This window comes from Trachurus japonicus, chromosome 14 (genome assembly GCF_045865225.1).
Source record: "Trachurus japonicus isolate A0001 chromosome 14, Traja_1.0".
In the NCBI taxonomy this organism is placed as follows: Eukaryota; Metazoa; Chordata; class Actinopteri; order Carangiformes; family Carangidae; genus Trachurus; species Trachurus japonicus.
The window spans coordinates 23,163,159-23,175,837 of record NC_140920.1 but is presented as its reverse complement, the minus strand read 5'-3'; the positions used below and the strand labels follow the sequence as shown (position 1 = coordinate 23,175,837).

Genomic DNA, 12,679 nt, shown 5'->3' with positions numbered 1-12,679 from the left:
AAGAAAAAAAAAAACAGTCTTGATATGCTATCAAATGACCCACATTGGAATTTGCGAGGACACGAGGAGCGTCTGAATTATCAAGCATCTCAGGGCAGCACAGCAGACCTTTCATGTGCGGATGGCAAAGTAGACAGCGGATGATGCAATGTTTGATTTCTACACTTCAGGAGGCTGTCAGGACAGCGTGTACAATATTAAACAGTGTCGTGTCGGTGTATCAACCAGTTTAAATTAACCCATTAGTATGCTATGGGGCGAAGCGGGAAGATCAATGCATGAAACCGTTTGGAAATCTCCTTTGATACAAGATTTCCCAGCTTGAGCGAATTGATGAAATTCCTCTTGAAACACAGGCAACCATTTCACACGCCAGACTTTTCTCAAGACAGAGACAAGTGTAGCCTGTCCTTTAACACAGTGAGCCTACATTGCCGCATCTTTCACAGAGGCTATGGTGCATTTTAAAGCCGTTGTTAAAGCCTGCTTAGGATGAAGTCCAAAAAAATTTGCCTCTACAGTGGCTGTTTTATTTTAAAGATTCATAGTGTCAGTCCAGGCAGAAATTCCCCTTTTATTCAATGAATAATGAGCACTCATAAAGGCCACACAAATCTGTGCACTTTAAGAAGAAACATCAAAAAACTACAAAGTAACTGACTGATGCAAGTGACCACCAATATATAAAACTGAGTAAAAACAACTGCACTTTAATGCAGCGTGAGGCTGCAAGGAAGGACACCTCTCTTTAGGGTTATATCTTAAAAGCCAAATTCTTTCATATTCTCTATTTATTACAGACAAGATTGAGACAGACTTAGAGACTGAGCAACTTGGACTGAATCAGTCCAGCTCTTAGCCGTGCATACCAAAATACCGGCTGACGCATGAGAGGACGGGTGATGGGGTTCAAATCCTCATGTGAACTTTAACCACTGTGCATTCCTATTGATTTAAGCAAACATTACAAGGTGAGAAGGTGGCCCTCAAGGTAAGAAAAGGCCTTTAGTCACAAAAACACTGACTGTGCAAAACCCACAAAAGAAGTGGTGCAAGTACATTCCACAAGGCTGATAAAAGAGTGACAGATGCAGAGATGTATATAATGACGAATGAAGACGTACGACTGGGCTATGACATGGAACATGCAGCAAGTTTGGAAAAAGATACGTTTTCCAGGCCTTTGAGATTTATTTTTATGTACTGATTGAAATAGTGCTGTGCTGGTTTACTGCCACTCCCCTGTCCTAGAACTACCTCCTTTTCTCAGAGCCCAGGTTCAACACTCATTTCCTGAGCTGACCGTTTACTCCGGCTATCAAGCTAATAAGGGCCCCCCTTGTGCAGTTATGAGAAAGGGGAGGGGGGCTGGGTCCAGGATGAGGGGGAACCACTTTGGTAAGTGCGTGATAGCTGCCGCCCACATCTTGTAAGGTGTGACTAATTGTCTTAGACAATGTTACGACAGCACTGCTTCGGCAGTCACCTGGACAGCCTTGGCAGTTATTGAAGGGGTGTATGTCTGGGCCTGAGCTGCCAGACACACACAAGTAAAGTATGCGTCCATCAGGGGATGTCACATACTCATATACAACAGATGTGTGGAGCTGGTTGTCATGATCATGGACATTCAAAATGAGCGGTATGAGCTTAAGAAAGCAAAAAAAACAAAAACAAAATTAAATTCATCTAATCTCCACGTGCAGATTCCTGAAAAGATCCACTGTATTTTTTTTCCCATTCTCAAAGTCAAAAACAGGCGACTTACGACTGGGAAAGGTATTTAAGTGAGTCCCTGTTACCCATAGCAATTGGCAATTATGTTTGTAATATGTATAATTAGCAAGGTGTTTGGAAAGTCTGAGGCCATATGTCTTAAGATTTTCTCTTTTGGTTGCACATGAAAACATTGTGAGAGAAATCTTGCATAAGCCATTAAAATGTGATTCATTGAAAAAAAAAAAAAATTAAAAACTGTTGTGCTGGAAGGCCGTCAAGTGCTATAAATTTCAAGGCCAAAACAATAAGCAAGCAGCTACTCAAAAAGAAAACTTGGCTTACCTGTGCTGTTCCACAGCTTCGTTATCTGGCAGTTCTGCACTGCAAACATTGCAACGTTCATGCTGGTTCCTGCCTTCTGGTTTCATGCCCACTGCCAGCTCCCCGAGCTTGCTGAAGAATTCTCTCTGGATGAAGCTCTGAGGCAGGAGTCCCCCGTAGGCACTAAAGTCCATAGACATAGCCAGGGCTGGGGACATGGGGAGAGCAGAGGCCATGGATGCCGGCATTGACATGATGGCATCTGATTTGTGGTTGACAGGTAGGGCGTACAGCGAGGCCAGGTGCTTCTCTGTCATTCCAGCCATTGCTTCCAGCCCCATCTGGCTGACTTCAGCTTGATGGTCGCCCATGCCGTCGTCGCGGACGTAATGCAGCTCACGGGCACTGGTGATGACACTGCTCCTGGTGGGTGTTCCGGGACCATCTCGGTTCCTGTCCTCCCCGCTTCGCTCTCCATTGGGGGCGCTGGAGTCCATGTTCTGAGGGCTGTCGTGGCCGTTGCCGCCCATGTCCACTTGCATCATTTCGGTCTTGATCTCAGTCATCAGGTGAGGAGCGTTGACGTGGATGTGTTCACCACCGAAGCCCTGCTGGAGCAGAGACTGGCCGATGCTCATCAGGCTGTCCACAGCAGCTTTGGTGGGACTCAGGGTGGAGACACCGAAGGAGGTGGAGACAGAGGGACTCTGGTCCACCATGCCAGACATGGCAGAGATTTCCTGGGTACCTGACAGATAGTGACTCCCTGTGGAATGTTGTTTAGAGTTCTTGGCGCCATTGTGGCCTTTGCGCTCGTCATCCTCCTCCGTACTCCCATCATTAACATTAACCTCCACATCATTCTCATCTGAGGACTGGATCGTTTCCAGGATCTTGAGGCATTGCTCTTCCAAATACTCAATTTCTAGGATCTCTGCTGCATACAGAAGGTCATCTAAGTCCTCCACCTTGGCCTGTAGCGTGGCAGTGTAAGCATACTCCAAAATCTGCTGAAAAGTCTTTGGTGAAAGAAAGTCCAGGGTGTAATGCTGGCTGCTGCGGTGGAAGAGGATCTCAAACATTTTGCTGGTGCAGGCTAGCACAGTCCGGTGAGCGTGGAACTCCTGGCTGTCTACCATGATGACCACATCACACAGAGTCCCAGCCAGACGCATCTGGTTGGCCTTCTGCAGCAGGGCAGTCGGGTGGTTGGGGTTCTGGAGCTGGATCATACCCATTTTAGTTAAATCCATTATGTCGATGCAATCCACGAGGCCGACTCATGAGGCTCGCCTTCCCCGCTCAGCAGTGTTTTTAGCTATCTTTGTAAACAAGATGAAACCTAGATGGTGAAACAGAATGAAAAAGAAAAACATCAGTTCTGGTAAATTCTGACGCAACAGCAAACATGTTTTGCAGACCTACCCTTTTGGTCTTTACTCTTTAAAATGTTATCTTTTTTATTTTCTAAATTTTAATGAATGTTATTTGAAGTAAAACACAAAAAATATATACATTTCCACAGCTGCTGCTTTTCCACAAACGTATGCAAAGCACATTCATTAATCACATCCTGAAAATAAAAATAGAATTAATCTGTCAATAAATTTATTTCAACCATACCACTATTTAATTTGTAAATGGCAGGTGTGAAGTGTTTTAAATTGTAAGTGGAGTTTCTAATTGTAAATATTCTGCGGGGATGGTAAACACTCTGCACGGTAGCATTGTTCTTAAAATGAGTGGATGGTACGGACTGTAGATTTCTGAAGGGAGACAATTTGTGAGCCGTCCAACAGGCTCACCCTGCATACCAATCAGTCCAACATATGTTATGTTAAAAAGATGTCTTCATTTGGTTATCTGATGGGGATGTACACCGGTTAAACAAGTGTGAATTGTGGTTTTTCACTGCTGCTTGGCTCACAAAGACCGTCAGCAGCCTTTCTGAAATTAAATAGCATCTTACTCAGTATTCCCATCACAGACGGGAGCAGAGAGCAGCGGCCAGAAATGGGTGGAAAGGAAAGCAGGATGAGGCACAAGCACACAACGCTGCCGCACCAAACACCCTGCTCTGCTCTCTCGGTCACTAATGTTGAAAATCCTACATGAGGCACTGTCTCTGTGACTGTTGTTAACTCAATTATTCAAGTTAACAGGGCAACATGTTGCTCCACCTCATATCTACATCATACTTTCCCCAACACTGAAATAATGAAGAAAGGCTTTAATTAAATAAACACTTTCACCACTATTTGCACTTTACATAAATGATTATCTCTGTTACTGAGGTTAATTCAACCGCACAGGGAAATATTTTACTCAACCTCATAATAAAATTCTACTCTCTTCATTATACTAATTAAATAAACAGTCTTGGCACTACATTATATCATGGGTGATAAATGAATGAATGACTAGCAGCCAGGCGCCTCCATTGACCCAAATTTTTCATGATCTTATTGATGGCCAATTTTTTTGTCTGCTCAATCCAGTGAATATACCAGCTTTACGGCTCATTTTGCCCTGTTCATCATAATTTATTTTCTATTTAGAAATTGTAATTTTGAAAAAACTTTATTTTAATTTTTGGAATCTTCAGTGTCATTTTTCAAAACAGCTTCATTTTCATTTTAACAAACACATAACAGGGAGAGAGAAGTTTCTGAGCACTTCTTTTCCTTCCTCCCAGCGTAAGAACAGGCACAGATTCAAAAAGGAAATATCATCAACCTTACAACTAGAGACGACTTTAAAAAATATCAATTACCTCCAGATATAGAAGATCACTTGAAAAGCATGCATTCATTAAAGCCTAAACCAAAATATACAGGAGATAAATGGTGCTGGCCCCTATTGTTTGCGGCTAGGATCATGGAAAATAAATAATCCTGCCGGCTTATGGGTCACAGGACAGTTTGTCTTTTCGGCACACTGACAAGATCGATATAGGATAGGTAATGATGAAACCACAGGTTCTCATTTAACTGAGCTCCGTGTCTCAGTCAACAGAGGTCATGCCTAAACCCCGACATTATCTTTATTACAGGTATGCCAATAGCTGCGATTTATGGCCCCGTCAATGATCAATGCTTGTTGCGCTCTGTGGGCTATCAACCGATGCCGTGGCTTCCCTGGGACACAATGCAAAGTTGCTGTTTGGAGACTTTATCACCCCCGTTAGCTCTCTATTAATAAGAGGAAGGTCTGCGTGCGTCTAGACGGTGTTAATGCCGGCCAGCCGCACCAGACAAATTATACACAGCGTTATGCATTATGCAAAACATCGCGCACTACATTAAGTACATTAAGCCAGGAGAGATTTCCTCCCTGGAGGACAATGTAGACCGCTGACAATAACCACATTAGGCCGACTTCACCGAAAGGCAGCATAATCAATCTGATCACGAGTTGTCTGCCGTAGCGCGCCTTGGCGACCCAGCCACAACAAGAATAAACAGCGTTCAATATTCCAGACCATGAGCCACACTGACAGACACAAATGTGCAGAGAGCAAAATGGTTCAGCGTCTCTAAGGGGGACAATCAGGGACATTGAGCGTGCTAAAAAAGTACACACGAGACAGACAGCTGCCAGGATCTCTTCGCAGATTCAAAGCAGTTGTCCTCTGATCAACGCACAGGTGGACTTTGTTTGAGGCAGGGTGAAATACTCACAACCCGCTTTGCTATAATTAAAGAGAGCGGCGGTGAAATACGGAAAGCTGCCTAAAGGATAAAGAGGAAAAAGTGAAAGGGAGAAGACAGAGATCAGACAGTCTCGATAACAAATCAATTTGCCATCGCATCTGTTACCAGTTCCCCACCTCACAGTACGCTGCGCGTGGGACCGCAAGCCGAATATTGGTAACCAATCAAACAACCAGATGCCTGTCAATCAATTGTAGTGTGACTGTACAGTGACTGGATTTGGGGCTTGTTTTGAGTATAGAGACCGATGTCTCCGGTCCTCATCGTGATGTCATCACGGCTAAATGAGCCACACTGGTGTGTCTGGAGACACAAGGACGGGCAAGAGTGTCGCTGTCTAAAAATTGCATAATTTCCATCAAAACGAGCAAACGCGATTTCTCCAGTAAAGTCACATGGAGCGAGGCGTCATATGTTGTCTGGCTCCCGGTGAAACAGCCAGACCTCACGTCCTCTGGCTGCGATCTCCAGCATACTAAACCAGACCGAGAGGGGGGGTTGCGTCAACCTTAACATCTCTACAATAGGCTTCCGTGCGTAAATGCAAACTTCAACACCTTGCAGCGCAATCAGGTAAACACTTGTTTCCATCCAGCACTCCGGTGCGCAGATCCAACTTGCTTGCCAAAGTCGCGTTTACTGTTAACTTCAGCATGAGGTTGAACGGGGACAAGCAAGACGTTCCCCAGCGCAATACATGCATCAAAACATCCATATGGTGAATGAAAGTACACAGAGAAAACATAGACGCATGCAGAGCAGCGGGTCTGGCACTTGTCGCCGGGAAATTATAGCTCCGTTTAGCCCGGATTTGTACTCACCTAAGTTGCACGTTTTGATTCCGTATAGTGTAGGGGGACTGGGGCTACAGCATAGTAAGGCAGTTCGCAGTACCCGCTCTCTCAACACGCACTAACTCCTTTCTTCTCTCGCCTTAGCAAATCATCACGGCGCTGACGTCAACGCAGCCAGTCAGCCAGACGAGCAGCAGGCAGACGGGCAGCCGGCGCTGCGCTCCAGCCCATACAAACACTGAGAAAGTGAGACACCTAGGGGGCTGTCTCATGTCAAACGGCTGTGTTACAGTGTGGCAGTGAAAGGTGAGCGACACTGCCCTCCCTCCAGCTGTTTGAATGCACATACAGCCTACAGTTGTGCTCAATCTCCAGCCAGGGGCAGACTTAAGAGTTTGGCGGACCTGTAGGAAAACTCAAATGTGGGTACTTCTGATCCCCCCCTGTAACTATTTTCAATCTGTTCACTCTCAGTTCAAGTAGCAGCAGAGCACAGGGCAGATTATAAATGCATAGGTTAGCTGAACAGCGTTTTTCAAATGATACACACCCTCCATGACAAAGCCACAATGATTATGCCTTAAAATATATATTTCTATTGGAAGCAGGAAAAGCAGCTGGAAATCAGAGGAACAAATAAATCATGCAAAAACCCGACCGGTGCAGTATTAACTGGGAGAAACCACTTAGAGTTGTTGTATATGGTATGCTATTTATATGCTTGTATTTCTGTGCAAGCACTGCATTAGTGCCTCCTACTCCCCATTATGCGTCTCTTCCATTTCAATCTATTATTTGAATCAAATGTTTCTCTTTGAATCCAGATGACAAACTCTGAGGATAGAGCGTAACAGAACTGCAAAATTATCAAAGCCTGGAAAACAGATCATATATTAAATAATCGTGTAATTCAAAGTGCATGATGTTAAACTACATGATTAGGATCATGAGCCTGTGATGGATGCATCCAATCACAACTAAAATACGGTCATGTGACCAACTGGTATCACAGTCAGAAACCTTTACAGATGTCAGAGCCTTGTAACCTGCCATATGACCACAGAAACAACATAAGAGCAGGCAGATCTCCACTGTAGTGCTAGTCAATGACATAGAGGCAACAGTAAAAATTATAACACATCAACATTCATTCTACACATTGGCTTCATTGAATGTAACTTTAGATGCCACCTCAGATGTAAAGACATTCTTGGAAAGTGGGTTTACAATATTTTGCAAGCAAAAACACACGGCAACAATTTAAGACTTTTATAGAATTCTATTTCAAAAGAAAAGAGCCAAACAATCAAAGAATAGGATGACATTGCTAATTTCAAGAATTTTCCAGAAACTGTTCTGTGACACTAATTTGAAGAAAATCCATGAAACAAAAGAAACCACTCTGGATTCTGTTTTATAGAAAATGCAATCTTAATGATCAGTGTAGTAAATTACTTTCAGTTGGATGGTTCTAGTGCAATAACAGCCCATGGTTGTCAGGATAGCTGTAATTTTCCTCTTGCCTTTTCTGTTGACCAATAACCAGGGATGCAGTGAATAGTACACCTTGTAATTGTTTGGTCAGATATGGCCCAACTCTGAGCCTTTTATAGTAAAAGCATACTTTAGAGCTGTGGAACTTGATTGATGTTTTGCCTTAATGATGATCACTGGCTGCAGGCAATTCTTTACCCAATGGTTTAATTTCACTATATTTTAATCCTGTTGTTAAACTGCCTTTAAGTGCTCCCTGTAAGTTTTTGCTTTCCTTAAATCACAGATACAAACTGTCCAGCATTTAAAAAGGAAGATAATGTAATAAGCACTATATGTTTTTAAATTGATATCTTATTCATTCATGTCGTTCATTCATGCAGACATTTCTGTTCTCCAGATCCTGTGGGCTTTGTTAATCCTCCTTTACTCTTTCAGGTCACCGTTTTCAATGATTTATTGAAATATCTCACAATATATCATCATTTTGTACAGATATTCATGCTTTTTCTTTTGAGTGCTAGCACTATCGTTTGCAGATAAGATAAGATGAAATACAAACACGAATTACTGGTAAATGGTTCAAGAATACATACAGTCTCAGACAGAAAATACTGAGGTCAAATATTCACTAAATATATTCACCACTGACTGTATGGAGAAAGCAGATAAAAATACACCCAGCTGAGAGTTGCTGGGCACCTTAAATAAGGAGCTTTGCCAGGTGGTGCAAGAAGAACCATTTACAACACAACTACAGCGAGACCAAAAAGCTGGAAGTGCCTCATCATCCAGGATGATGAGTTTAGTCATCCCTGTGCCTCAGGCTCACATCAACACTCCACTGACTGAGCCTGATAAAATGGAAGCAATGGACAGGTCAGGTCAGAGCCGACTATCTGGGGGAGGTCGGGGTCATTCAGTGTCTGCAACAGATCACTCAACGTGTTCGGTCAATCAGCGCTGGTTGACAGCACACTTGGGTTTGTGGTGTGCTGAGGAGACAATATGAAATAATATTAACAAATAACAATAGTTGTCTTCCAGCCTACTCTCCATTGTTCTTCAGTGTGTTCAAGAGCTGCCAACTTTGACCTGTGAAGGTCTTTTGACTGACAGCCCAAACAACAAATGACAGACAAATGCTTTGGCCTGACATTACACAGGGATTCTAGGGATCTACTTAAAAGTCTTTACAGCTACAGCAACACTTCCTCTGTGCGGTCTCTCAGATACAAGTAATAACTTATGCGCCTTGCGATAATCTGATCTCAGTCATTCACTTTCATTTCTGTACTTTTTTTCATTTAAGAAGTGCACAACAGATTTTTTAAAAAGCCAAAACCACCTTTTCGAGATAAGCCATCTTGTTGAAACCATAAACACAAGACCAGGTTTGAACCTGTCTTTCAAACCTCCTCTTTTCATATTTCTCACAATTATCTTTTATTTCTTGTGTGTACAACCAGATGCCTTTGAGACCTCAAAGACACACACAAGAATTCCAGTTGGATGATAGAGGACTCAGTGGGATGCAGCCAGAAAGAAGCAAAGACAGCAGGATTGACCCACCTCTAAGCATGGCCAAAGGTTGGCTATTTCCTTTGTGCCAGTGTTGTACTGACCCACAGTCCCCCATTGAAATCATGAAATCTAGTCTAATCACCAGAATAAAATAATTAGTTTTGGTGACCTTCACAAAATCATTTGGTGTATTCTGTGAGGAAATGTTTAAATGTTGGTCTAGATTTAGTCTCGGAGCAGTTTAGTTAATCATTTACCATTATACTTTTCACTTTAAAAACTATCTCATGAGAACACTGCGATTCAAAATTCTATCTTCCTATTTACTCTAATTTCTCAAATAGCAACAGGTCCAGGTTCTTGCATCAGGTTCTAAGTACTCACACAGTTTAGAGCTGCTTCAAAATGGAAAGCATAGGTTTGAAGGGGGCTTTCAGGGAAATCTCATTTCCTTTAAAATACAGTGGTGCTCTGGGAATTTTTAGATTCATCTGGGCACGGATCACAGAGTGCTTCATTACCTTTGAGCTGCGTGCTGTGCAGGCTTATCCAGGGATAAAGAAAAAGGCACTCCCTTAATCTGGCAATAATCCACCGTTTTACTGAGGGAAAGGAAGATGAGGGCTAAATTATAAAAACCAGATCATCACTGCACTTTATAATAATACCAAGAGTTAGAAAAAGATGGGCTGCCTGGAAGTTTTGGTTTTGGTTTGTAGCTGAGGTTAGAAATGGGACCATTAACTGTCAGTGAAGGGCTCCTGTGTAATTCAGTGGTTGGTTATGCATGTGTTTCACACAGCTTTATTATATTAGTTTTCTTTCCTGTGCAGGGGGCAATCAGCTATAAAGAAACTCCACTCCACCATGCTCTAAGTAAAATAACAAAATGTGATAGTGCACAGTGGGCAGTTATGACAAGTGAGTGATATTGGTGCACTTATCTCTGATAGAGCTACACTTTGTATACTATTAGCCATTTCCCCATTCAAAGCATACCAAGGATGTGATACATTCATACACATTCACTGTCTTGCTGCAGTTAATGCTCACTAGAGCACTACATGTGTATTCATCCACTACTGAAAATAGTCTCCTACAAGAGCACCATTTACACAGTTGCTATAAACTGCGGTCCAGCTGTGTAAGTAAATAAATTAAAAACAATTTTAATTTTTTTTTTAAGTTGAATCATGTAAAGTGTTTTGTGTGCAACTATTGATTTTTAGAGTAAATTCCAATAAAACTCCACAACGGTAATCTTTCAACTTTTGTGTAATTATTTGCTTTGTCTAATTCTAATGAATTTCGTCTAAAGCCATTTATTTCATGCATCATTTCAACTATTACCACAGTGTTTTTGTCTTTCTATTCTTTCAGAACTACTCTTCTGCACTGTGAAGCACCATGTCAAATTTGAGAAATGCTACATAAATACAGGTTAGGATCAAAGATGGAAAAAAGAAAGATTTTGTTGATACATTCTGGTATAATTGCAAACAAAAACTTAGTTGAACAAGGCAAACCAGAAACCCCCCATTGTCTGTGTCCTGTGTCGGCATGGTGCATTGAGGAGGTGTGTGCATGTGTGCGACTGTGTGTCGGGGGAGTATAGGCCCCACACAGTGGACCTTTGTGAAACCCTGCCCATGCAGCCAGACTGAATGGACTCTTTTTACACTTGTGTAAACCTGGGGGCGTCTACGGGACTGAGGCCACGCCTCTTTGACCCCTGACCCTCACCTCTGACCTTTTCTGGATTTGGTCGGGAAGTACTTTTTGCTCACCATGTGCTCAAGAGTAAAACCAAAAATTGCACAGTTAGGATCTTTGTTTAAGTCACAGCCTCTTAAATATATAACCGCAAATCAAGTGTACATGACATGTCAAGCAGTTTATACTGACGCAGCTTAACAAGATTCATTTTTTAAAGTTAAAATTAATTAAAAATATATATACTATATAAATAAATGAATAAAAAAACATTTCTAAAAACATCTACAGCGCTTTGGCTTGGGGCAGAAGATATATGAAGGCAGTCTGATAAAAAATCCAAACAGAAAAATGTACACCTATACAACCACAGCTAATTTTTTCAAACCTTTTTGACCGCTGAATGACCAAGTTCTTTGTGTTTACCAAGTTACAGGTTTGCCCTCTTCCACACACACTAGTAACCTCACAGAATGTCCTAACCTGCTTCAGGTTAATGGGTGAAATGGCTGTGTTGACCTAGGTGTTTTATTTACCAAGTGCCTGTTTACTTCTTCATTCCAATGCCTTCAGCTCCACCCTCAGAGGACAAACTACAGCGCTTAAGAGAATCCTCTGGATCAATACTCCTCTGGAAAAAGAATGCCAGCCCAACAAACTGGGTTTGTGTGGTCAGTTTCAGGTGAAGGGTACCTTGACCTAAGACTCTGCAATCACCTCTTAACAGACCAGTGATGGATCATTACAACACAGAGATGTCAGGCTGTCTAAAAGAATAGTCATGTTTAAGAGACATAAAACCAAGCTCATTTTGCCCCATAATCAGGATAAGTTTGCCTCAGTGACAGGAAGAGTGTACATTCTCCTCAAAGGGCATTACAAAAATTCAACCAACCATTATTTTTTACTGGCTCAAAAATATATCAGATACAGATGAAGGTAATCCTTCCTGACGGAGCTAGAGAACATACCCTACATGTTTTATTGTCAAGTGCGGTATTCATCTACAAAAGGTTACACACAATTCTTGTTCACACTTGTTTGTGGATCAGAGAGCTTCTCCACAACTGAATAATTGCTGGATTTGGTCACACTGCCTTAAGAGTCACTTTAGTTTTAGTGTCTCCTAGATAATAGATTGGAGTGTTTTCAGAAGATTTTCAATGAACATAAAGTTCAGGGAGAAAGACTGAATAAATAGACTCTTTATGCACAAAATGTCAGTTATCACCAGCTTTAGTAGCACAATATTACTACTTCTGTCTCCCTTTAAAGCATGGTAATAGTCAAACTCTAACTCATACATTCTTTCAACATAAAAAAAAAATTCAGCATTTCAGTGTGTTGAATGTAGTTGATGTAGAGTGTTGTCAGCCAAGGAAAATTTTGTCTTGTTAGTCA

At 42.0% G+C, this 12,679-nt stretch overlaps 1 protein-coding gene and 1 long non-coding RNA gene across 2 annotated transcripts in view; one reads left to right on the top strand and one right to left on the bottom strand.

Moving 5' to 3' along the window:
- zbtb16a (zinc finger and BTB domain containing 16a) overlaps positions 1-6,667 on the bottom strand; it is a 138,640-nt gene extending 131,973 nt beyond the window's left edge. Inside the window, exons 1-2 of the mRNA XM_085798388.1 lie at positions 6,575-6,667; positions 2,062-3,382 (exon numbers count right to left, since the gene is read on the bottom strand). Coding sequence (XP_085654514.1) covers positions 2,062-3,293 — 1,232 coding nt within the window. The 5' untranslated portion in view covers positions 3,294-3,382; positions 6,575-6,667. The remainder of the gene's footprint in view (positions 1-2,061; positions 3,383-6,574) is intronic.
- On the top strand, positions 6,111-9,179 carry LOC146974755 (uncharacterized). The gene is made up of 3 exons (XR_015037627.1): positions 6,111-6,326; positions 6,692-6,853; positions 9,089-9,179. It is a non-coding gene; the product is annotated as an uncharacterized LOC146974755 (long non-coding RNA).
- Positions 9,180-12,679: the final 3,500 nt, after the last annotated feature.